We start from the raw sequence: 26,172 nt of genomic DNA on the forward strand, positions 1-26,172 counted from the left end.
AAGGTAGCTAGTTATTCACAATGAGTAATCTGTTTTGTTCCTTCTCTTTTTACTGTGACCTTATCCATAATTTTAAGGAAGGAATACTGTTCTTTAATGTTAAATAGGTGGTGCTTTTTCATAATCATTAAATGCTCATCGTGTAAGTTCTTCTGTCAGGTTTTAGGGGAGCTCACTGTCCTCTTGAGGATCATAAAATATGGAGGGAAATGATACAATGAGTACTAGTTAAATTAATAAGTAAGTGTTGTAAACGTTTGCTTATTAAAGTAATGCAGAAGTGCTTAAGGTCGGTAGAGTGAGGAAGGCATGGGTTTACTAAAAAATGTTTTTATGAAAAAGCTAAGTTTGAGTTAGCACATAAAGACAGATAACAGACTCAATTTAATAAGCATTTGAGCATCAATTCTGTACTATGCCAAGAGTTTTTTTATTGTTTGTTTGTTTGCTTTTGTTTTCTTGGGGGGGGGGGAGGTATACCAGGAGTTTTTAAATGAACTAATAAAAGTTTATGGTCCCTAACTTTAAAGAGCTGAGCTTGCTACTTTGTGTCAAGATTGAAGTAAATAGACAATGGTGTAATGGAGATGTGTATGGTGTACAGTGGGCAGGTAGAGAGCTCAGTCAGCTGGAAAAGAAAAGCATTGGGAGACCCCCCCCCCACTTGCCCATGCTCTCATCCTGCCATTAAAGAGGAGGTGGGCACCGTGTGGCATATGGAATGCCTGCAGCAGGGGTCTTTTACGTGCAAGTCTACTCTGTTCTGGTCCAAATAGAGCAGAGATCTTTTGTATTTGTTGTTGGCTAATCTCTGGAGAATTTGATAGAATTTGGTGACCATGCTCTTAGACCAAATGACTTGATTTTGTTGATTTGTTACTAGAGATGTAGGTAATGATTTACTGCTAATGACAATACAAACATGTACCTAGATTTAAAAATAGTATTTTGATATTTGGCTCAACAGGACATCTGGCTGGCAGTGAATAGTTAATTTCTGAAGATGGATCCCATTATCTTTTAACTGAATTTCCTGAAGAATTCTACCCTTTTAATCTCCATAGTTGTTTGAACCGTTCATGAACTTCTTCTGAGTTAGATGTGATGATGGGTAACCTTTATCTAACTAAATATCTATCTGGATAATTTTTAGCATTAGTCAAAGGGCCACATTAAATGGGAAAAGGGGAGTTGAGGGATGGGGGTGGGCACAGTTAGGCTGAATGAAAGGTTCAGATTTTATTTCTTAAGAACTGTAGACCTCATTCGACAATGATGAGCATATTGAAGGCTGAAATAAAGACATGTTATTTTCAAGGCTCCATCCCCCAAAAGCCCAACCTGGGAGAGAGAAAAACACAATTTCTCACAGTATATTTAACAGGCAATTTAGTTACTGTGTCCATGTCCACTCCTGCCAGAATTAGTTCACAGAGCATCTGTTGTTGTATCGAAAGTGTTCTCTAGTCACAGCTATCCTTCCTGAAGAAATACATTTTAGCAGGTCAGCCCGCTCTGTGGCTCTAGAATTAGAAGTGTGAACACAGGCAGGAATGGTGAATCTGGCCTGTGTTAATTCACAGTCAGTGCGTTATATTTATTACAGGAATTGAGGATTTACAATGTGAAGAAATGACTGTTTGTACCAACCGGTTAAAAACAGCAGTTTTTGTGTGTGTGTGTGCATGTATGTTCACCAACCTGTCTGATGCTGGAGAATGGTACACCTTTCTTAAAATTATGGACAAGTTTTCCAAGTAGTTTCAGACAGGTTCCTCTGACCGTTCCTGACATACTGACTTTATCTAAGGGTCACTGCATCCACCTTTTATGTCAGGAAGCCTCCTAGTTCACCTTCGGCTTAGACAGATAAGTCTATTCTGGGAACGGTTGCAGAATTCTCTCTGGATTTGATGAGGTGACTTGGCTATCTTATCTGTCTGCCTTGGGCACATGGGTCCTGTGGTTTTGGCTGTAGATGCGCCTCTTGGGGGTCCTGTGGCACTTTTCACAGGACTGTTTGGGAGATGCCTTTGTAGGTACGACCTTGTGGATGTTGACCGAGAGCTCTCTCTCCTGGAATGATCCATCTGCAAACCGCCTTGGACATACTCAAGATGAACACCTGCTTTGCCCACCTGTGCTAAACATTGAATTCTTTTTCTTTAATCTCTTTTTTTTTTAAGATTTTATTTATTTATTTGACAGAGAGAGAATGAGAGAGAGAGCACATGAGAGGGGGGAGGGTCAGAGGGAGAAGCAGACTCCCTGCTAAGCAGGGAGCCCGATGTGGGACTTGATCCAGGGACTCCAGGATCATGACCTGAGCCGAAGGCAGTCACTTAACCAACTGAGCCACCCAGGCGCCCCGAATTCTTTTTCTTCTTTGTCACTTTTTAAAAATTATGATATATAACACAAATACCTAAGACATTGTACATTTTAACAAGTAATTATAAAGCAGATATCAATAGAACCATTACGCTGGTCGAAAAGTAGAATATGACCTAAACTCCAGAAACCTCTTAATTGTTCTTGCTTAGAGCATGGGTCACATACGGGTTCAAATCCTGCCTGTTATGATTTGAGTTTAATTTTGAGTTTTATTTCTTTGACAATTTGACCTTGTTTTCTCATCTGTAAAATAAAGATCATCATATCTGTGTTCATGGGAATAAAATGAACTTACTTTTGTAAAGTATCTCAAAGTACCTGACCCTTAAATTGGAAGTAGTGTTTGTGAAGGGAAGGGTGCATTTTAATTTAAGTGCAATGGAATACAGATACGATTTTATAAATCTCAGCCCTCTTTCCCAAATGGCTATCCTGATTTAGCTGATCCTTTCCCTTCTACCCGTTATGCTCCAGAGATATGCTGTGGGGAGGAAGGAGAGAGGAACAGAACCAGAAACGTCGTCAGATGACAAGGATAGCCACAGACACTTGACAGGTTCATTTCATCCACATAAGCAAGGTGACTTTTTCCTCCACCCACCATCAACCTCTGAAAGAGCCTAGATTGCTAGAGCTGGAAGGGACCTCCTCCCACATCCTCTGATTAATAAACTCCCTTTTCATTTTGTAGATAAGTAAACTAAAGCCCACGGAAGTGAAGGGATTAGTTTATAGCTACTTTGCAGTTGAAAGATGACCAGGTCGGGATTTGAAATCAGATTTCTTGCCCAGCCCACACCTGTCTGTTTGGATCTCAGATCCTGAGGGCAGAGGAGATGCTCTGATGCTCTGATGCCTGCCATCAACTTTCAGAAAGGTCATAGGGACAAGGGTTCGCTGGAGTCTAAAGGCCCAGGGCAGGTTTGGTTTTGTTAGCCTTTTCACTTAGGGAATGCAGATTCGCTTGTGGATGCCTAAAGGTGGGGCTTCACTTTTGCTCTGGAAATCTCTTCATTCAGTCCTGATGTCATTGAAACTCTAGTAGGTTTAAGAGAATAAAGGAGGGAAGCTACATCATGGGACATCGGGTGTGTCAAGTATCTATAACTGTTTCATTCTAATGGTATTTGGTGTATATTTTTAGGACTATAATAGGTCATTAGTACCTCAGTGGACTTTAGGCACAGATTTTTAGAAGGGATAAGGGAAAAAGAAGGGGACCAATGATTTAGCGCTCTTTGCCTGGTCATTACTTGTGCTCTTCCTGAAGAATCCTTAGGTAAAACTGATAGGTAGAAGGAGGAGGGGAAGTATCACTGTTTAAAGGAAGGTTATTTTTAATATTTTATAAGTAAGAAACGTTTAATTACTTAGACTCATTCATATAGAATTTTAACTTAGTTTCTAGTTTAAATAAAAATAGGTCTAGAATCTAGAATTAAGTTGGGGAAAAAGCCACTCAACAGGGATAGGGAAGATATTGTCTCATCTTTCCTAGAACATAGCAGCATTGACATTTTGTTCAGTTGTCATTAACTAGTCAAGAAAATGAGATGCGAGGCCAGAATTTTGATTCCAGTGCCACCAGTAGTCTGTGGGATGTTGGAAAATTGTATCCCATTTTTGTCCTTGGCTTCCTGCTCTGGAAAACAATTAATGATGTCTAAGTTCCCTTCTGAGCTCAAAATTCTAATTGACCTCTTAGTACTTAGCTGCGTAAGGGTGACACATGTGAAGTTTTTTTGACACCAGGATAGAACTTACTGCTAAGTGTATGTCCTGACAAACTGGGTTATCTACAATCTAAGTTTGTGTTGCCATAAAATTTTTCTAAAAAGTGCATCCTGCAGGTGAAGCACTGGGCTGGATATTGTGGCCGAGTCAAAGAGGAATGACGTTGCTGCTTTCCCCAGACGCTTAAAGCTGGCCAGAGAGATAAGATGTATGTGTGAGTAACAAGGTTGATGAGAGTGGTATCACTGAGCCGCACCCCTGCCCCTGGGTGTTACCTTTAAACATCTGATTATGCCTCTCCCTTGTTAAAAATTCCCGAAGAGCTCCTCTCACACAGCTCCTTAGCATCTAAGAACCTTCTTGATCTGCCTCCTGTTTGTCTAGCCTCATGCCTCCTACCCCTCCACCCATGCTCTTACTGTGCCTTCACCTGTAAGGATAAAGTCCTTGCATTGGAATGCTAGCTTGTCTTGTTCTCCCTTTCTCCGCTGCGTGTCCTGGTCTCGTCCTTCTTCCTACTGTATCATAATCTTTTACACCTGACCGACGCCCTTTCCCTGGAAGAGTCATCTTGTGGGTGTCTGAGAACCCCACGAGGTTTTCCTGGACTTTCCAGGGCAGACTCGGGCACGCCTTCTATACTTTCCTATACATTCCCACAAAACCTTACAGGCCTCCATTAAACTGCTTAGTCTGTGCTTCGTAATTGTGTTTACTCATTTATCTCCCTGGGCAGCAAGACCGTCGGGAGCAGGACCTTGTCATTTGTGCAACTCCAGCACACAGTCTGGTGCTTAACTTAATGATGTTGACTTTTCAGAGACAAATGGTAATGTTATGAAAAGCTCTTTCTCTATGTTTCGTATTTCAGTTGACTCTAAACACTCTTGTGTTTGTGGGGGTCCTGGAAAGGTCACCTAGAACTCAGGAGAGAGGTGAGGGCCGAAGCCACAGCACAAGGGGTGAAAATGCAGGAGTGAGGAGATGGAGGATGGCGAGAGCACAGGGTTGAGCCTGGAAGGCCTTATTTTAGGGGGCTGGAAAGGAGAAGTTGGCAAAAGAATAGTTGGGGAAGAAGAAAGTCAGGATGGGCAGTCGTCATGAGGCTTGCAGATGGCAAGAGAGTCTGAAGAAAAGCTACTAAACTGGTCATTAGGCCGCCATTGGTGACCTTCAAAAGAGGAGTTTCAAGGAAGGCTTTGGATGTAAGAAGCCAGATTTCATGAGAGAAGAATTATTTTTATAAGCAGAAAAATAATACAAGTAGTATTTTGAGAAACAAGGAAGTAGAATAAATTGATGTCAGCAAAAGAAAGAGGGGAAAATATTTTGAGGTGTGGCAAGATAGAGGTAATATTACTACTTGTTTTAAAAAACTAGAGCCAATTAAAACATGGTTTAGACAAAAGGAGCCCACGAGGAGGGGGAAAGATCACAGATACCAAGAGAGAATGGGGAGGCTGTTCCCTGAGGAGGCAGGAAGCAATAGGCAGTGAACTCGGGCACAGGTGGAGGGCAGGTTTCCACCTGTGTCTCCTAGACAGAGAATTGGGAAAAAGCTTTGAGATGGAACAAAAGAAATGGTAAAGTTGTTCATTAGATGCTGTCAGAGGCTTAACGGAAATGTGGCCCCCACTCTATTGCTATGGCTTTGGTAAGAAGAATGGCTTCATTTGGTGCTCTTGTTCAGTGCTTGTGAATTTAATTAGGTTGACTTTTCAAAGACAAATGTTCGTGTTATATGTTATTAAAAGTTTTTTTTGTTTTGTTTTGTTTTGTTTTGTTTATGTTTGGTATTTCATTAAACTTCTTTTGGAATTTTTGCCCTTAAGGAAAGTTGCCCAACCTGATGAAACCATGGGTCAAATTCTCTCTTGAGGAAAGAGAAGAGCAGAGACAAAAATGAGGAATTAACAGAATGGAAATGACAGACAAAAGAGATTGTTTAACATCCCTTGTTGGATTTGAGGGCTCAGGAAATTTTTTATAATACTGTCCCGAGTGCGGTAAGGCCGAAAGAGTAATTCACCCGTGAGTGGGAGGTCCGATGCAAGAGCAAGGGAAAGTGAACAATCATTGCTTTTTCACTAGGTTAAGAGACATGTTGCCTTTTTTTTTAATGGTAAGCAACACACAAAAGATAGAATAGCAAAGACAGTCATTTAAATGATCCAGGTCTTAACAGAGCACTAGGGATTGTTTCAACAAAAGGCTTTTTGTTTTGTTTTTGTGTCCACGGCTAGTCTGCTGTTCCAGCAATTCTATTTTAATTCCTGATAAAGTGAGTAACTTGAGTGGCCTCTATATTTCACTCAGTGCAGCATAAAAATGCTACATTGAAGGTACTGTGGATAAGGTTTGTTATCACTCTCTGTACAACTGAAGTCTCTGGTGTTGGTTTAGAATCTTTGCAGCTATTTGATATTGAGTAACCTTGGTGATGCTCCACTATGGCCAGTGATAGGGCTTTCTCATTCTGAAGTGAAATGAGATCACCTCCCATTTGGCTGCGCTCTGGTGCCGCTCCACCAGATTTGGAAAACTCTTCACACACTCCCATTAATCATGGGCACCAGAAAGTGTTCACCTTAATTTCAATCAGATTCAGTGTCTTGAGTCTCCTTGAATTAATTTGGGTATGTGAAGAGAAGTGTTAAAAACTAGTTTTCTACAATAGCAGATCACCTTTACGAGTAAATCTCTCCATGGTTTGCAGTGAAAAATAAAGCTAACAGTTTATCCAACTGCTTAAGTTTTAATATTTAATTCCTAGTTTTTTGGAGGTTTTAATTCCACTCTCATAGAAATTAACCATAGAGGGACGATATTAGTCAAAATGACCTTTTTAAAACCCTTCCACATAAAGGGAAATTGCCTGTGGTGTTTAATGTCAGGAGGGACACGTTGGTCCTAGGATTGGGAGCGGGGCAGTTCTTTCCAATACATGTTTATACATTAGTCACAAAATCATTTCCTGTTTGACTTTGAGCTGATGACACAGTTAATAGTGCATTTTCTCTATGTGGTACTCCACCTTCCCAATCCTGATCACTTTATTTCCCCAAACCCACTATGTAGATTGAAATGAGGAGTCATTTGGAATTGTGTTAAATATTTAAGCAGATGAATTCTGCAGTCTGCTTGTCATTCATTTTCCCCCTCCCTTGGCAAAGAAACGTGTCCATTTCAAAGGCATCCATTCCATCACCATCTCTTGTCTTCTGCCTTAATCCTACCCAAAACTTCTGGGAGCTTTCTCTGGTTCTATCTGACCAGAAATCTTTTGGGTGTTATCCATAATACAGTTAGTTGTAAATACTGGATTTGATCAGTTTCCCTGAAATTCTACTGAGACTAAATTTCCTTGGATAGATAACCCTGACTGAGCACTGGACATGATCTTCCATACCTCATTTCCTTCCTACCTGTTTTTTCCTCATCTTCTTATTTCCTTAACATATGATTGGGGCCCCTCCCCCATTGAATTCTGTATTGATGCTGGCCCCAGCCCGTACTCCCAGCTGTGCTTAATAAACACTGATGACGTGGCCGGTATAGACGAGGCAGGTCATATGCCTTGGGTTTATTAAGGTGGAAAGCGTGTTCAAGGATAAAGTACACAGGGGAGAGGAAAGGGACGGCACCCCTATCATGTAATCACAGTACGCTTTCAAGTACTGATCATTCATTGACTTAACGAACTCACTGAGCACCTGCTAGCCGCCCGCACAGAGTGAGATCATGCAGGGCTTAGAAACCATTAGGAGGACGTTGGCTTTCACTTTCAGGGCCTGGGAAGCCGTTGCAGAGGTTTGAACTCAGGAGTGACATAGTCTGATGCATCGTTTTTTTTAAGTGGCTCAGTCGGGTTCTGTGTTGAAAGTTCACCGCAAGGGGGCCGGGGTGGAAGCAGGAGACTGGGTGGTGATTACCACAGTAATCTGGGGAGAGCTGGTGCTGGCCTGGATCAGGAAGCTTCCTCCTCAGTTGGAGCTCAAGTGGAATGTTAAGTGGGATGTTAAAAGCAAGAACTCCCTGAGCATTTTAAAGGAGGCTTGACAGGCAAGGCATTTCCGCAGTAGCAAAGTTAAAGCTTTTTCTGCAACAAAATAGTATTCTTTAGGAATTCAAAGTAGTACCAGAGAGAGCATTTCTCCCCTCTACATTGACCTCTACCCATAAACTAAATTCTTCTTCATCCTTTGTTTCCTGTTGTCCTCTGAAGTTACTCTGTTAGTGAGTGTGGATCATTTGTGACAGAATAAGAGAGATCAACCCTCTTTTTCCCTCGGGCCTTCTCACTTGGAATATGTAGGAAATGTCAACCCATCCTAATTCTATTTCCTTCTTTTCTCATACTGTGGCTCCCAGACCAGCAGCATTAGCATCACTTGGAAATTTACTAGAAATGCAAGTTCTCTGGCCCCACCCCAGACCTGCTGAATCAGACACTCTGGGAGCGGGCGAGCAATGGGTTCAAGAAGCCCTCCAGGGGATTCTATGGAAAACTTATGGAAAACTATGGCTCTGTCAATTGTCATGTGAGCTTGTTTATCAGTCAGCTAAGCTGTAAGCCCCTTGAAAGTTGGAACGTAGTCCTTCAGCTCCACTAGCTCATTGCAAGCTAGGATTTGAACATACAGCTGTTCACTCTCAGAGTTTGAGCTCTGGACTGCTGCTATTCTTCTCTCTGGCTGTTAGCAGAAGGTGACTTAAGCAAATGGAAACTCATTCCCTTCAGGGGAGCTCCCTTTTCCTTGACACTTGGGTAACAGTTGGCATACTTTCTGATTGGCCTTCTTTCTTTCTTACCCAGTTAAGCCAATTCTCTAGCACCTGGAACATTTTGATGTACAAGCACCATTAAGAGAGGAGACATTTGCTTTCAGAACTTTAGAGGGGCTTGGGCTTAGTCATTAAAGCCATATATTTATTCTTTATCCTTTTATGTTTTATGGTGCTTTGGATTCTAAGTATCATTGAAGTGATGATTGGCGAAGAAGTGATCTTAGGGCCCAACTATGCATTTGTTGGAAGATAAATTTGAGTTTACTACTTCATATATAAATAATATGCTTTTATGCCATTATAAGTATTACTGTATAACTACATAAACAGTTTTACTCTAAAGAGGGGAGGGGAGGAAAGAACCAGTCATTAGTCTAATACTAAACCAAAGAGCACGTTTATTTGAAATCTGTCACTTAAAATTGCTATCAAATTATCTAGGAAAATATCCATATCAATATCCAAGATCTAGATTAAATTCACGGTGTCTTTAAGATTTAACACAGCTTTTCAGCTCACTTGGTAGGCTACAAATAACCAAGGAACTTAAAAACGTTTGAACGTCTATAATCTCTTAATTATTCCAATTTTTGATTCTTAAAAACTGTTTAAATAAATTGAAGTTCAGCTGTTTTGAAGAATTTGCAAGAAAATCCAAATGTATTTTGGGAACATCCAATATGCGTGATTGGCAAGGCAGAATCCAGACCACAGTATGGGAATGATTTTTTCTCAGTGTTGCCAAACCCAATAAATTAATGACCTAGAAGGTAAATCCCTTCTGTTTTAAAATGCATTTTGTTTTAATTATCTTAAGAAAATAAATTCTGTAATGTTTACAAAGTGTAATATTTAAGTGCAGGAAAGTTTTCCTATGTACTTACTTGAAAGTTCAAATTAAATTAGCTGTATAATACCCAATACAGCTGTTGGATTAGAATTGATTTTCTTAGCATACATGTTTATAGTCTTACGTGTTCTCAGTGCTCTATTCCTGGAAAAAGATATATAATAGAACTGGCCTTTTACCCTGTTGTTGATAATCTGGTGGATAAGTAACTGGGATAGAAGTTTGAAAACCTGGATCTTCCAGAAACTTTAGACCTGGGTTTCATAATCCATAAGACACAGATAAGATCTGTTCTCCTTCAGTTCCTACAGAAATACTTGAAACACAAATCAAATAATGATGGCCAAGGGCTTTCAGTTTAGAAAATAATTCATTTATTTAGTGTCAGTGGTAATGACTTTAAAAATCAGTGATCTGAAAAAAGGACTTTTTTAGACTATGGTTCATCATAGGACATTCTCACTGAAGCAGCACCTTACGACCATTATTTTTATAATTAATTTTGGAAGTGGAGTCCTCCCAATTTCAATGACCTTGAATTACAGTAGGAGGATTATGAAAGATTTAATACTGTTAAAAAGAAACCACATTCAGATTGTAAAATATGGTGCATCTGGAATGCTCTGCTGTTGTGAAATGCCAGAATTGTGCTTTTAATTTGAATGTTTCACAATTTTCCTAGCAGTTCATACCTGCACACACCCAACACTACCCATAGGACCAGAAGAATGACAAAATTACCTTCTTAATTGATCCTTCTGGCTTTTACTACGGCAGCACTTGTTTCAGATTCTTTCTTTATCATTCCTTCCCTTCTTGGCGAGTTATACCAGGCGGTGGTAAAAATGTCCATGTAACTTGTACTAGCATCACTGAATGATTGGCTTTCTCCTCCTGTAGGTAACAGTCAAACTCCTGTTGTGGTTTATTTGGAATTTATGTGTCTGAGTAGTTTTCAGCTGAGTCCTAGCATCTTAGGGAAGTGGGTAGGCAGGAAGAAGGTGATAAATGCAAGTGAGATCATGTCACTTCTCTGCTCCAAGTCCCCACAGGCTATCCCTCAGCTTCATGATGAAAGCCAGAGTCCTTCCAACCCTCAAGGCCCTAAGTAGTCGGTCCCTCCTTTACCTGTCCAACTGTATCTCCTGCTATTCTCACCCCAAACTTTTCTCTAGCTCTTTCTCAGGGTGATGGGAACCTACTTTCTTTGCTCAGATATCACTCAGTGAGGCCCGCTCCAAATGCCATTCCCTGTTCCTTTCTTCGCTTTGTTTTTCTCTTAGCACTTAGGACCTTCTAACATACTACATAGTTTACTGTTTTTTTTTTTTCTGTTTGTTGTCTGTGCTTTCATTAGAACATAAGCTCCACGAGGACAGGAATTTTTGTTCTGTTCACTGTAGAAGCTTCTGTGCCTATCAGAGTACTTGGCAGGTGGTAGATGCTTCATAAATATTTGTGAATTAATGGTTAAATCTGGGATGGGGATGCTTTGCCTTGGAGTCATAATACATGAGTTACCGAGGAGAAAGAATTGGCTTAGGAACTAAGGACTTTTTGTAACTCTGATTCTGCCTCTTTGCCAGTAGATGCTACCTTACCTCCCACTCCTTCTCTTTGCTATTCTTTCTTGAAGAACATCAGTTGAACCTCTATACTGTGTGAGGCACGCCAGAGGTTCTAAGGAATATGCAGTATGGCTTAACAGTATTGAAAAATTCAGGCTAGCATGGAAGGCTGGAGTGACTAGGGAAGGCTTTGTGGAAGATAGGGTTTGAAGTAAGCCTCAGAGGTGGGCAGCATTTGGATTAAGCTGTCCTGAAGGAGCACAGTGAGGTGAGCTCCCCATAAACATGGTGGCTGCCGTTACAGGTCAGTAGGACCTACGCTATCACCTGTAAGGATTTGGGAAGTGATGATGGTAATACACAGGCTGTGTTAATGTGTACAATTAATATAATTTAAGAATTTATAAAATAAATTCCAGAAGGGAATCAAAGGATTTTCTTTTCCATCTTAAAATGCTGCGTCTGCTAATGTTTTCATTACTTCTGTGAGAGACATAGTATTTTCACCTATAGATCTGCTTTGCCCTTAAGGAAAAGAGACTTTCCCTAATCTTAATTTCGAAAGACCTTAAGTATCAGTATTCCTTAAGATAAACATTTACTGACTTATTTCATTTCATACTCATTTTTTTAATGAAAATGTAAATGTAGAGGAAAAAAAACTGTAATAGAGCTAGTTTAACCTCTTTTCTAGGAAAGATCTTAAGGGCACTAAACCCCCAAACCAAAAGCATTGATTTGCTAGATAAAGGCTAGTGTTCTTTTATACATTAAGTGTGGTCCCAAGAGGAGTGGAGGCGGGGTAGTTGCTCACCACAGCACTGTAGTCGGCTGTGAGTTGTTAACTTCAGGAAAGATCGCCAGTTCCGGGGCCAGAGTGCCTGGATTCTGATGTTGGCTCTGTCACTTGGAGCAAGTTTCTTTTTGTTTCTCAGAGTTTTTGTATGCAAAATGTGGAACAGCACAGTCCACATCTCTCCGGGTCATTGTGAGGAGGAAATGACTCCGTGTGTGTGTGAAGTGCCAGTCGGAACAGTGCTGTATTCGTCCGGAGCCCCTCATCACAGGTCCTATGCAACACTGACTGCTTTGTCTGCTGAGAGCCGTTACCACATCCTGCCTTTCCCACCACAGAGGGTAACTCAGGACCTTAGACATGAGTCCCTGAAGCCCAGAGTCATGCAGTTCTTCAGAGAACAGAGCACTCAGAAATACTTGTTGAAATATTTGTCTCCTGACAGCTTCCCATATGGAGTAATGTCCCAGCCTTAACAGAGGTGGAATCTGAATTTCCAACAGGTTAAAATGTTGTCCCCTAGACCTCACAGGTAGAAAGTGGGGCTGGGTCCATCTTGATTCCAGACACTCAACTGCTCCTCCGTGTGGAGTCCTTCCCAATGGTTAACTCCCTGTTCCAACAACACAGAGAGTAGCTTTTCATTGCCCTTGCAAATTCCACATCAAAAGCCTCTCAACCTCATTCAAGAAGGATTGGAAGTATACATTAAATAAGTGTACTAAGGATCTGGAAAGTCTTCAATTCAGTGTTGGCTCTCCGTTTGGAAGAGTCATTGGAGCAGTTTTGAATAGTCGCATTTTCCCCCTTGCTCATGAGGTAGGGTTGTCCTTTCTTGTCCCCTCTGAAGTTAGATATGGTCATATGGCTTGTTTTGTCCAAAGAAATGGGACTCAGGAAACCAGGGGTTATTTCTGGCAGAAGTTTCGGGAGGCACCACATTCCCATTGTGCTGCCATGTGAGCAGTTAGCACAGGTTCTTCCCTCTTTCTGGTCCCCAAGGGACTGTGGCTGGCAGAGCCCCTGCTAGTTCTGCTTGTACCAGGAGAATGTGCGGCAAAGATTCCTCTTGTTTCTTAAGTCACTGAGGTTTTGGAACTGTTTGTAACTGCCACGTATTCTAGCTCATTTTGATTGATTCAGTAAATTTAAAAGCAAAACATGGAAAGTGGAAATTTATCAAGGATTTCCAGCAGAGAAAATTATTTTGAAAATAACTCTTTAAAGCATCTTGGAGTAGACTCTCTTAACATGTCTAACATATTAACATGAAAAGCCTAACGAATAGCCAAATGCATGAAGGTTTGGAGGCCAAGCAAGTTTAAATTCAGAAGATGGTTAGATCACCATCCAGCGGTATGACATTGTTTTTTTTTCTTCTATATTTAAAATTTTGGTCTACCAAGGAATGTTTGCCCACTGTTCTTGTGCTAAAGAAAATAGTTTGACATGAAAGGGAAGAGGAGGAAATTTGTGGTTGGGAAACCAGAGGACACAACGAACAGTGATACCTTTATCCAAGCAGGACTGTGAGAACAATAGCTCGGTTTTACTCCAAATTTCTGTTGCAAGAGGAGTATGTGATCTTCTGTTACACTGAGTATCTCGTTTCTAGCCTGTAGCTGCTGCCATAACTGGCTTTAAATTATGCTTTGCCTTGCAGTTACTCTCAGTGTAGTGTTGGAAAAGTCTTTGTTTATTCGTGATGGCTTGCACCTACTTATATCTCACTCTTCAGACAAACTCCGTTTAATGAACAAAGCCATGGTTTTAGAAACTGAGAGCTGTTGGAACTTGACAAGAGATTTTCCTAGATTTTCCCTAGAGTGGAATAAGATAAGAGACAATGGAATTTGATGACTGTACTAGATTTCAGAAAATGGTCATCCACCATAAATGTATGCTGCCTACTTTTCACCTTAGACCCAGCATCTTATTTCATGGACATAGTACTATTTTAAACATTCCTGTGATCAAGCTTCATTGTGGAAAAAAGAGGCATTGTCTTTTAAACTAGACTCAAAAGGTGATGGTAGAAGTACTGATAATTGCCAGATTTTTCATAGTTTTATGGATAATTTGCAACATTTTGGTCTTTTAAGACTTAACATGTATCAAGTCATTTTAGCTATTTTTAATATTGCCAAAAACATCAGAACTAATATCACCTTTAGAGATGATCCAGCCCAGCAGCCCCTCCTTATTTTCTAGCAAGGAATCGTTTCAAAACACAACCTCACATGGTAACTGCTCCCAGTATGTAAAAAGATTTTCAATATTTTAAAATGTTGTCATTTTAAACTTATACTTCTTATAGGGTCAATTAGTTAGGGATAAAGACTAATTTGACTTAGTTTAAAACGGCCTTGGCTTGAGGGGCCTGGCTGGCTCAGTGGGTAGAGTGTGTGTGTAACTCTTGATCTAGGGCTTGTTGAGTTCGATCCTTACATTAGGTATAGAGATTACTTAAAAATAAAATATTTGAAAAAAATTAAAAAGTAAATAAAACGGGCCTTCACTTTGTATTTTGTTTTGTTTGTCAAGTATTTGAAAACAATGAATTATAAGTAGCTACAAGTGGTAACAGTTTTTGTTTTTGTGTGAAATGTGTGGCTGACTGCATTTCATTTTTTATTTTTTATTTCAAGTATAATTAAAATACAGTGTTACATTAGTTTTAAGTGTACAATATAATGATTCAGCAACTCTGTACATTACTTCAGTGCTCATCACAATAGATGTACTCTTAATTCCTTCATCTGTTTTACCCATCCCAACCCATCTCCCCTCTGGCAACTGCCAGTTTGTTCTCTATATTTTAAAGTCTGTTTTTTTGTTTTTCCCTTTGATTCTTTGTTCAACTGTTTCTTTCTTTTATTTATTTTTTTTAAAGATTTTATTTATTTATTTGACAGAGAGAGAGACAGCGAGAGAGGGAACACGGCAGGGGGAGTGGGAGAGGGAGAAGCAGACCTCCTGCCAGGCAGGGAGCCCGATGTAGGGCTCGATCCCAGGACCCCGGGATCATGACCCGAGCCAAAGGCAGACACTTAATGACTAAGCCACCCAAGGCACCCCCATTTGTTTTGTTTCTTAAATTCCACGTATAGGGGCTGTTTTCTACAGTGGCTGCACCAGTTTGCATTTTGCAGTTTGCATTCCCACCAACAGTGCATGCAGGTTCCTTTTTCTGCATGTCCTTGCCAACACTCATTGTTTCTTGAGTTTTGATTTTAGCCATTCTGACAGGTGTGAAGTAATATCTCATTGTAATTTTGATTTGCATTTCCTTGATGGTGAGTGATGTTGAGCATCTTTCTGTGTGTCTGTCCATCTATGTCTTCTTTGGAAAAATGTCTGTATGTGTCCTCTGCCCATTTTTTTTTTTTTTTTAAGATTTTATTTATTTATTTGAGAGCGAGAGAGAGAGAGAATGAGAGAGAGAACATGAGAGTGGTAGGGTCAGAAGCAGACTCTCTGCTGAGCAGGGAGCCCGATGTGGGACTCGATCCCGGGACTCCAGGATCATGACCTGAGCCGAAGGCAGTCGCTTAACCAACTGAGCCACCCAGGCGCCCCTCCTCTGCCCATTTTTAATTGGATAATATTTGGGGGTTTCTGTTGAATTGTATAAGTTCTTTATGTATTTTGGATATTAACCACTTACCAGTCATATCATTTACAAACATCTCCCATTCAGTAGGTTGCCTTTTTGTTTCGTTGATGGTTTCCTTCACTGTGCAAAAGCTTTTTATTTTGATGTACTCCCAAAAGTTTAATTTTGCATTTTTTCCCTTGCCAGAGGAGACATACCTAGAAAAATGTTTTTATGGCCAATGTCAAAGAAATTGCTGCCGAAGTTTTCTTCTAGGAATTTTATGATTTCAGGTCTCACAGTTAGGTCTTTAATCCATTTTGAATTTATTTTTGCGTGTGGTGTAAGAAAGTGGTCCTGTTTCATTCTTTTGCACGTAGCTGTCCAGTTTTCCCAGCACCATTTGTTAAAGAGACTGTCTTTTTCCCATTGTATATTCTTGCCTCCTTTGTCAAGGATTAACTGACCATAAAAGTATGGGTTTATTTCTGTGCTGTCTATCCTGTTCCATTGATCTGTATGTCTACTTTTGTGCCAGTACCATACTGTTTTGATTACTATAGCTTTGTCGTGTATCTTGAAATCTGGGATTGTGATACTTCCAGTTTTGTTCTTCTTTTTCAAGATTGCTTTGGCTCTTTGGGGTCTTTTGTAGTTCCATGCAAATTTTAGGATTATTTGTTCTGTGAAAAATGCTATTGGTATTTTGAAAGGGAATGAATTAAATCTGTAGGTTGCTTTGGGTAGTACAGACTTTTTTTTTTTTTTTTTTTTTAACAATATTGGTTCTCCCAATTCATGAGCATGGAATATCTTTCCATTTGTTTGTGTCCTCTTCACTCTCTCATCAGTGTTTTATTGTTTTCAGAGTACAGGTCTTTCATGAACTTGATTAAGTTTATTCCTAGGTATTTTATTCTTTTTTGGTGCACTGTAAATGGGATTGTTTTCTTAATTTCTTTTTCTGCTCCTTCCTCATTAGTGTATAGAATGTTGTAACAGATTTCTGATTATTAATTTTGTATCCTGTGACTTAATTCATTTATCAGTTCTAGTAGTTTTTTGGTGTAGAATTTAGGGCTTTCTATATATAGTACCATATTTTCTGCAAACAGGGCAAGTTTTACTTCTTCTTTACCATTTTGGATGCTTTTTATTTCTTTTTCTTGTCTGATTGCTGTGGCAAGGACTTCCAGTACTATGTTGAATAAAAGTGGACATTCTTGTCTTGTTCCTGACCTTAGAGGAAAAACTGTCAGTTTTTCACCATTGAGTATGATGTTAACTGTGGGTTTTTCACATATGGCCTATATTATGTTGAGGTATGTTCCTTTTAAAGTGGTAACAGTTTTTATTGGTTTGTTATACAGGATTCACCCTGAGTCCTTAGGAGACTATAGTTCATAGGACCACAGAAAAGTTAATTTGCAACACCAAATTACATTTAATGAAATGTAAAGTGAGTATTTTTTTCAACCTAACTTTAAGGTAATTAAAATAAAATCAAATATTTACAGAATCCCAAAACTTTTCACATAACACTGAAAACTACTAATCATGCTTTATGTAATGTTCTCTCTGTAGGACAGTATAATTCTGTTTTATTTAAATTTTTTAGAGAAATCATAAATATTGGAGAAATGGGAAGATATTTCTCACTGGAAAGGGTTATATTATTATGAGTAAATCCTCATTAAAAAATAAGCTGTGTTCTGGAAATTTCAGAATTAAAAAAAAAAGTCTTTCCATTTTACGCAATATTAAGAGTGGTTGACAGACGAGCCCACAAATTAGTTAGCCCCTAAGTAACTGAAGTAATAGTAATTAGCTGTCTTGTGATTATGCAATGCATTTTTTAAAGTTAGTTTGGCATTCTGAAAGCTTCTCATGACTATTTCCTGTGGTTTTTAAAAATCTGATTTGCAGTTCTGGATCGGAAACTCTCTACTCACTCCCACTGTGAAGGTAGCAAAGGAGAGTAAGGACTTTTTTCCCCCAGTTGGAGAATTTTTATCCTTTCACTTAAGCGACTGTTCATCTCCTCTCTGAGGGAGATTCATAGATCCTAGTGTTACAAAGGCACTCTGAAGATGCCCTACTTTAGTTCTGTGCCATTAGGTGCATGGTTTTTTCAAGCTGGGCAAAGAGTAAACTCTTCCAAAACCAAACACATTTCATACTCCTTTAGCAAGCTGGACATTTAAAGGTACCCTGTGGTGAGTGAACGCTTTTGCAAGGCAAATGCTTCTCTAAGGTGCTGTCTGGGTAATAGGAAATCTCCTGGGGCTTTAAAAAGCCATCAATACTTTTCTTGCTGCACTTGCCCCCACTGATCCGAGTAATTAGCACAATGGTTCCTCCTTGAAGAGAGTCACTAGTCTCTAAGCAGCCAGTGGCCCCAGGCCCTCTGTGAAGCAAGCACCCTCCTCCTAGTTTCCTTCCACCCTCTGGTGCCAGGCATTTCTATGTAGACTGGCAGACGTCTCAGACTGCCACCTGGCCTCATTAAATTCCACTCAATGATTATAGCCTGTTTGGCATCAAAGTTAAGTTGAGAACTAAAAATAAAATGAGGGCATTGTTATCCATGATTTCTTATGTCACTTCCAGCTGATGAGTCTAGGAAAGAAGCATAGCATGAGAATTGCTTGTATTTTTTGATGAGGAGTTATATATTTGCTGTATATCAAAAATTATACTAATTAAGACCCTGGGTTTAAATTCTGAGTCCATTACTTATCTGCATAACATTACTGAGCAAATAATTTAATTACCTTAAACCTGACTCAGAGGGCTGTTGTGAAGTCTAAAGGAAATCCCGTTAAAATAGATGAACAGGGTATATAATGTGTAATCAGTGTTTTAGTAATTCTTTGTTTTTTTTCTTTTTTAAGATTCTGTTTATGTATGTATGTATGTATGTATGTATATATGTATGTTAGAGAGCGTGCAAGTGAGGGAGGAGCAGAGGGAGAGGAAGAGAAAGAATCTCAAGCCGACTTCATGCTGAGCATGGAGCCCAATGCGGGGCTCTGTCTCACCACCCTAAGATCATGACCTGAGCCAAAATCAAGAGTTGGATGCTTAAACTGACTAAGCCACCCAGGCGCCCCTCTTAGTTGTTTTTATCATCATTTTCATTATTAATAGTATTTCTTTGAAATCTTATATCTAGGCAAATATTACTAGAAAAGGTAAAGAAAGAGAAGTAAACAAATCCTGGTTTTTAATGCCCTTTCTCCCCTCCCTGGCCTGTATCCTCTGTAGAATGTGACAAACTGAGGCGGGATGGCTACCGAAGTTCTCAGTACTACTCCCAGGGGCCCACCTTTGCAGCCAATGCCAGCCCACTCTGCGATGATTATCAAGATGAAGATGAAGAAACAGATCAAAAGGTAAGGCTTCCCAGTTCAACATGGGATCCTGAATTGGGTCCCAGAACAGAAAAAGGACATAAGTTGAAAAACTGGTGAAATCAGAATAAAATCTGGTTTCAGTTAATAATGTTATCCCAAATTAATTTCTTAGTTTTGACAAAGGTGCCATGATTACATAACTCGTCAACATTATGAGAAGCTAGGTAAAGGGTTCACAAGGAATTCTCAGTGTTACCATTGCAACTTTTCTGCAAGTCTAGAATTAGTCTAAAATATGTTTAAAAAGGTAAGATCAGGATTCAAGGAATTCATTAGAGGGTCACAATCAGTATATTAGTGCATTTTGAATATTCTCTTTTGGATAGAAAAAATGAAAGTCTTACCTTTGTTGTTTTGGTTTTTTCGTATGACCAAGAACCCAGTCAAATTCCAAAAAAAAAAAAAAAAGAGCTCTAAGTAAAATAGGCAAATGCCACTGTTTCACCAAGTGGTCAGTGTTTTTCAGAAAAATTGAACAGAGGCAGCACTTTAATATTACAGCACTGGTCAATTCACTGTAGAGATACTGTTTCATATGTGCAGTTCTTTTTCTCATGCCATCTTTTAGGATGCAAAGTACTTAAGACAAATATATTTTCTCAGGAATAGATGCCTATGAAAGGATAAAAATGTAGGGAGATTTTAACTTACATGGTTTTTTTTTTTTTCATTTTATCTAGTACTATTGACTTAAAGTTTGATGGACATGTTTTGGGTTAGAAACCATTTTTAATTAATCTAAGAAATGTCAGCAGAATTAGGTCAATATATAAATGTGCTATTGTTTAGAGAACATTATTCAAAATTTGTTGTCCATCCTCAAATAAATAACATCAGAGAAAAGGGTGGAAGTGTTAACAGTTAATCAAAAATGGGAGATTACTACCATAATGTTTTAGTCTTCTGATGAAGATGGGACCCCAGGTGCTTTTTTTGTTTGTTGAGAATGTTTTTTCCTGTTTCTTTAAAAATACTTTCACACATTAGTGAGTCCTTGGGACTCAAAATACACAAAGAAGTTCTCTTACAGTAATAGGAAGAGCAGCTACTTCAAAATTGATCTGGTTTTTAATTTTAAAACCTTTATTTTTTTCTCATTGACATGAGTAAGGAAAATAGAAATTAGAAGATGAATTATGTAGTGAGGATTTTGTTCTCTTCTTATTTTAAAATTTTTTTCAGCCTTATTGAAATTATAATTGACAAATAAAATTGTATATATTTAAAGTGTGATGATATGACATATGTATATGATTTTTTTAAAGATTTTATTTATTTATTTGAGAGAGAGAGCGTGAACAAGAGAGCACAAGTGGCGGAGGGAGGGGCAGAGGGAGAGGGAGAAGCAGAGTCCTCACTGAGCAGGGAGCCCAGGACCCTGGGATCATGACCTGAGCCAAAGGCAGATGCTTAACCGACTGAGCCACCCAGGCGTCCCTGACATACATATATGATTAACACATCTATCACCTCACTTAGTTACCTTTCTTTTGCATGTGGTGAAAATGCTTAAATTTTACTCTCTTAGCAGATTTTAAGTACACAACACAATAGTGTTAATTGTAGTCACCATGCTGTGCATTAGATTCCCAGACCTTATTCAACTTTTACCTGAAGGCTTGTACCCTTTTTGACTGGCATCTCCCCAAATTCCCCACCCATGAGATTTGTCTTTTTTTATCCAGATACACTTCAACTTCTAATGATGCTAAGAGGAGGAAAATTGAGTTTATAATGGGACCCAGTTATTAGACAGAGGTGGTTTGGCTGCAGCGTGATTGTGTAAGTTTTGAGTATAAGAGTATAGAGTCCCCTGGTGGCAAATTGACATTACTGAGACAACATCCAAAGGCCTTCTGGAAAGTGGAATTGTAGTTTCTAAATTCTCAGATAGCTGTTTACTTACCATGATGCTCCCATCTGAGGGAAGTCTTTTCTCTGTGGACTAGTTTCTATCCCTCTGCGCATTGCACTGGGCCCCTCCAAGTAGCCCTCTCCCAAATGTGTGGAGAAAATAAAAAATCCTTATCCCTGAGAAGACAAGGCTCCTGTCACATTGAAAATGAGTCAGCAGATAATAATGATATGGAAAAGAATATATACATAAATGTCATCCTTTATATGATGGGACATGACATATGACATATCCTATTAAACACATGAAGTACTGTAGTGTGACTTGGTAGCACTGGGATTCACTAGAGCAGAAACCAGAGTTGGTTGTGGAACCTTAGATCTCTTCTTGGGGCCAAATGGTTCTGTAAAATGGAGGCTTAGGAGTAGTGGAAGAGCCTTTGCTGGTGTGTGTGCTGGGAGCGTGAACTGTTTCAGGGGCTCCCTGAAAACCCCCTCTGGGTTACAGGCTCAATCGCAATGTCTGGACTCATGGCCTTCCTATATTTGGACCCTCATAAAAGCACAGAGCTGCTTTCAAATCTTACCTTCCTTTACTGCCGTATGTCCTTGGGTAAAACTGTTTTTGAAATCCTTAGAATATACTGTTAGTGATATTTAAAGGGAACTTTTTTTTCTTAAATATATAGAACCAAGTTGAAGTATGTTCAAAATTTTTTCAATTATCAGGCCTGAATGTCTTCTCAGTGTAAGAAATTTTTTCAGAATAAAATAAATATCAAATTATATAATGTATTAACTATGGATGATTATATCTTAATTAAACATCAACTAACAAACTATTCCGTCATGTTAACGAACTAACTTCCTTCCTTCCCTCCCGCCCTCCCATCTCTTTCTCAGTTAGGCTACATCATTCAGTGTTGCATTCACTTCTGTAATTTCTTGGTTCCATGGAGCATCAAAAAAATGACTTGCCTCTCACTGTTGCACATCCCATTTGATGGTATTGGAGCACATTCTCCATCTTTTTGTTTATTCATAGCTATTGGATTAATTACAGTGTTCTCCACCAGACCATATGCTTTTTTCTTTTTTTTTAATTAACTACATGTAAGTCAACAAGACCTAGTACTGCTTTCAGTGACAAAAGCCCTGAAATTGGTGTGGAAATTAACTTTTATCGGTCATTGTGCGTTTTCTACCACTTCCTATGGGTCCTTCACCCCACCTAGTGCTAAAGTATCTTCCAGTCAAGGAGGATTCATTTGTGTGCACCCCACACAGTGCTTAGTGCATGACGGGCTACGTAGCTGGCTCATTCTTCAACAGTTATTTCCAGAACAATTACTAAGTACATACCCTGAATCAGGAGTCTTTATTAAAAATCTCTGTGACCCTCCCCTCACTGCTCACCGTATCATGGTGATGCACTGATGTCTCCATACAGTGCGGCCATCATTGGTAGTCATTTGGACGTATTCCATTATCCCTCCTCAATGTGTTCCTAAACAGAACTACTTTAAGCACAGACTTGTAAATTCATTTTCAAGTTAAGTATTTATTATGCAGGTCCCGTGTGCCAGGAACTATTTTGGGTGCTGAAGACGTAACAATGAAGCAAACAGAAGAAATCCTTGCCCTTGATAGTGGTTGATCTGACAGTGAGACATGAATAAATAAGCAGTGATGCTATATTAGAAAGTGATATGCACTCTGGAGGAAAATAAAGCAGAATGAGAGAGAGGGGAGGTTGCCATTTTAAATTAAAAGGGCAGGCCTTCCTGAGCAAAGAGGTGATTGGGATTAAAAGAATGAGCCAGGCAGCAAATCTTGGAGAACATTCCATGAAGTAGAGTAGCCGGTACAATAAATGTTTCTTAAGAATTTATGCCATATACCCAGATATTGCAAAATGCAATGGATAATAAGGTATCTGTATGTGCCTCAAGGAAATTACAGCTCTCTGGTAGGGAGAACTAGCCAGAATAAAAAGGGTTTTACATATTACCTGCTACAATAAGTGTTTATCATATAGTAACATGTGAAAGTGAAATTCTTCTCACTTGGGCATTCAGGAAGTGGGGGAGGGCTGGGGAGAGGGTAAGATATGTAAGAAGGAGAGTCACAAGGCTGTTGCAATGGGCAAGACATACCAAGGACTAGACCAAAAGAATGGCTGTGTCAGTGGTGAGAAAAGGAGAATCTAAGTGATGAAATTCAGAGCGGGTGGCATCCTGGGAGTTAGGAGACGCATTTCATGTCTTAGCTCTGCCACTTGTTGGGTTTCTTTGGATGTATCACTTGGGCCTTCCAGGCAACTCATTTCCATATCTAGAAAGTGGGGAGTGGAGTAAGATTACTCTCTCAGATCTTTTTGAAAGTCTGCTCATTCATTCATCGACTCAACAGATATTTATGCAGCATCTCCAACAAACCAAGCATCATCATAGGTTCTGCAGACCCACCAAGTGAAAAAGACAAAGTCCCTTTTATCAGAGGGAAAACAAGAGTAAACAGATAAATATAACACAAAGTGGTGATACATGTTATAAAGAAAAATGAAACAGTAGTAAGGAGGGTTTTAGAGTGACAGGGCTGCTATTTTTAGATTGAGTGTTCAAGAAGGGCTCTCTGAGCGTGTCATTAGAGCAGACCTCAGAATGAAGAGTAGGAACACTGCATGTGACTGTCTTTGGGAAGAGCTTTCTGGGAAGAAGAGCTAGTAAGTGCAAAGGCCTGGAGACAGTAGTATGGTTATCCTGTGGGGGAAATAGCCAGAACCACCGGATTGGGCATGGTGAGGACTTTGGATTTGTTGCTCCTGGGTGAGAGGTGGAGGCCCTGGAGGAACTGAAGTGGAGAGTAGCATGATCTGATTTACTATTTAATGCAACATGGCCACTGGATGGAGACAGGACCGTGGAAAGTTGAAGATGGAAGTAGAGTGACAAGTCCCTAGGCCATTGCAGTAATCCTGGCAAAGATACAGATGATGTGGGCTGGGACCAGGGTGGCAGTGATAGAGATTCTAGCTTTATTTTATTTATTTATTTTTAAAGATTTTATTTATTCATTTGAGACAGAGAGAGAGAGACAGAGCACAAACGGGGAGAGGCAGAGGGAGAGGGAGAAGCAGACTCCCCACTGAGCAGGAAGCCTGACTGGGGACTGGATCCCAGGACCCTGAGATCATGACTTGAGCCAAAGGCAGACGCTTAACCCTCTGAGCCACCCAGGTACCCCAATTCTAGCTTTATTTTTAAAAATGGATCCAACAGTCCAACAGTACATTAAAAGGATTATTCACCGCGACCAAGTGGGATTTATTCCTGGGCTGCAGGGTTGGTTCAACATCTGCAAATCAATCAGTGTGATACAATACCTTAATAAAAGAAAGAACAAGAACCATATGATCCTTTCAGTAGATGCAAAAAAAGCATTTGACAAAGTACAGCATCCTTTCTTGATTAAAACTCTTCAGAGTGTAGGGATAGAGGGTACATACCTCAATATCATAAAACCCATCTATGAAAAACCCACAGCGAATATCATTCTCAGTGGGGAAAAACTGAGAGCTTTCCCCCTAAGGTCAGGAACACGGCAGGGATGTCCACTATCACCACTGCTATTCAACATAGTATCAGAAGTCGTAGCCACAGCAATCAGACAACAAAAAGAAATAAAAGGCATCTGAATCGGCAAAGAAGAAGTCAAACTCTCACTCTTTGCAGATGATATGATACTTTATGTGGAAAACCCAAAAGACTCCACCCCGAAACTGCTAGAACTCACACAGGAATTCAGTAAAGTGGCAGGATATAAAATCAATGCACAGAAATCAGTGGCATTTATATACCCCAACAACAAGACAGAAGAAAGAGAAATTAAGGAGTCGATCCCATTTACAATTGCACCCAAAACCATAAGATACCTAGGAATAAATCTAACCAAAGAGGCAAAGAATCTGTACTCAGAAAACTATAGAATACTCATGAGAGAAATGGAGGAAGACACAAAGAAATGGAAAAACGTTCCATGCTCATGGATTGGAAGAACAAATATTGTGAAAATGTCAATGCTACCTAGAGCAATCTACACATTTAATGCAGTCCCTATCAAAATACCATCAACTCTTCTCAGAGAAATGGAACAAATAATCCTAAAATCTGTATGGAGCCAGAAAAGACCCCGAATAGCCAGAGGAATGTTGAAAATGAAAAGCAAAGCTGGTGGCATCACAATTCCGGACTTCAAGCTTTATTACAAAGCTGTCATCATCAAGACAGTATGGTACTGGCACAAAAACAGACACATAGATCAATGGAACAGAATACAGAGTCCAGAAATGGACCCTCAACTCTATGGTCAACTCATCTTTGACAAAGCAGGAAAGAATGTCCAATGGAGAAAAGACAGTCTCTTCAACAAATGGTGTTGGGAAAATTGGACAGCCACATGCAGAAGAATGAAACTGGACCATTTCCTTACACCACACACGAAAAATAGACTCAAAATGGATGAAAGACCTAAATGTGAGACAGGAGTCCATCAAAACCCTAGAGGAGAACACAGGCAGCAACTCCTCCAACCTCAGCCACAGCAACTTCTTCCTAGAAACATTGCCAAAGGGAAGGGAAGCAAGGGCAAAATGAACTATTGGGACTTCATCAAGATAAAAAGCTTTTGCACAGCAAAAGAAACAGTCAACAAAACCAAAAGACAACCGACAGAATGGGAGAAGATACTTGCAAATGACATATTAGATAAAGGGCTAGTATCCAAAATCTATAAAGAACTTAGCAAACTCAACACCCAAAGAACAACTAATCCAGTTGAGAAACGGGCAGAAGACGAACAGATATTTCTGCAAAGAAGACATCCAGATGACCAACATGAAAAGTTGCTCAACATCACCCCTCATCAGGGAAATCCAAATCAAAACCTCAATGAGATACCACCTCACACCAGTCAGAATGGCTAAAATTAACAAGTCAGGAAACGACAGATGTTGGCAAGGATGTGGAGAAAGGGGAACCCTCCTACACTGTTGGTGGGAATGCAAGCTGGTGCAGCCACTCTGGAAAACAGTATGGAGGTTTCTCAAAAAGTGGAAAATGGAGCTATCCTATGACCCGGCAATTGCACTACTGGGTATTTACTCCAAAGATACAAAT

At 39.7% G+C, this 26,172-nt stretch overlaps 1 protein-coding gene across 6 annotated transcripts in view; it reads left to right on the forward strand.

Annotated features, from left to right (window-relative positions):
• Nucleotides 1-26,172, forward strand: part of NHSL1 (NHS like 1) — a 231,770-nt gene that overhangs the window by 170,523 nt on the left and 35,075 nt on the right. For all 6 annotated transcript variants that reach the window (XM_036097872.2, XM_036097874.2, XM_036097873.2 and 3 more), the window contains exon 3: nt 18,993-19,120. In XM_036097872.2, the coding sequence (XP_035953765.1) occupies nt 18,993-19,120 (128 nt within the window). The remainder of the gene's footprint in view (nt 1-18,992; nt 19,121-26,172) is intronic.

Source organism: Halichoerus grypus, chromosome 9 (assembly GCF_964656455.1).
Source record: "Halichoerus grypus chromosome 9, mHalGry1.hap1.1, whole genome shotgun sequence".
Lineage (NCBI taxonomy): Eukaryota > Metazoa > Chordata > Mammalia > Carnivora > Phocidae > Halichoerus > Halichoerus grypus.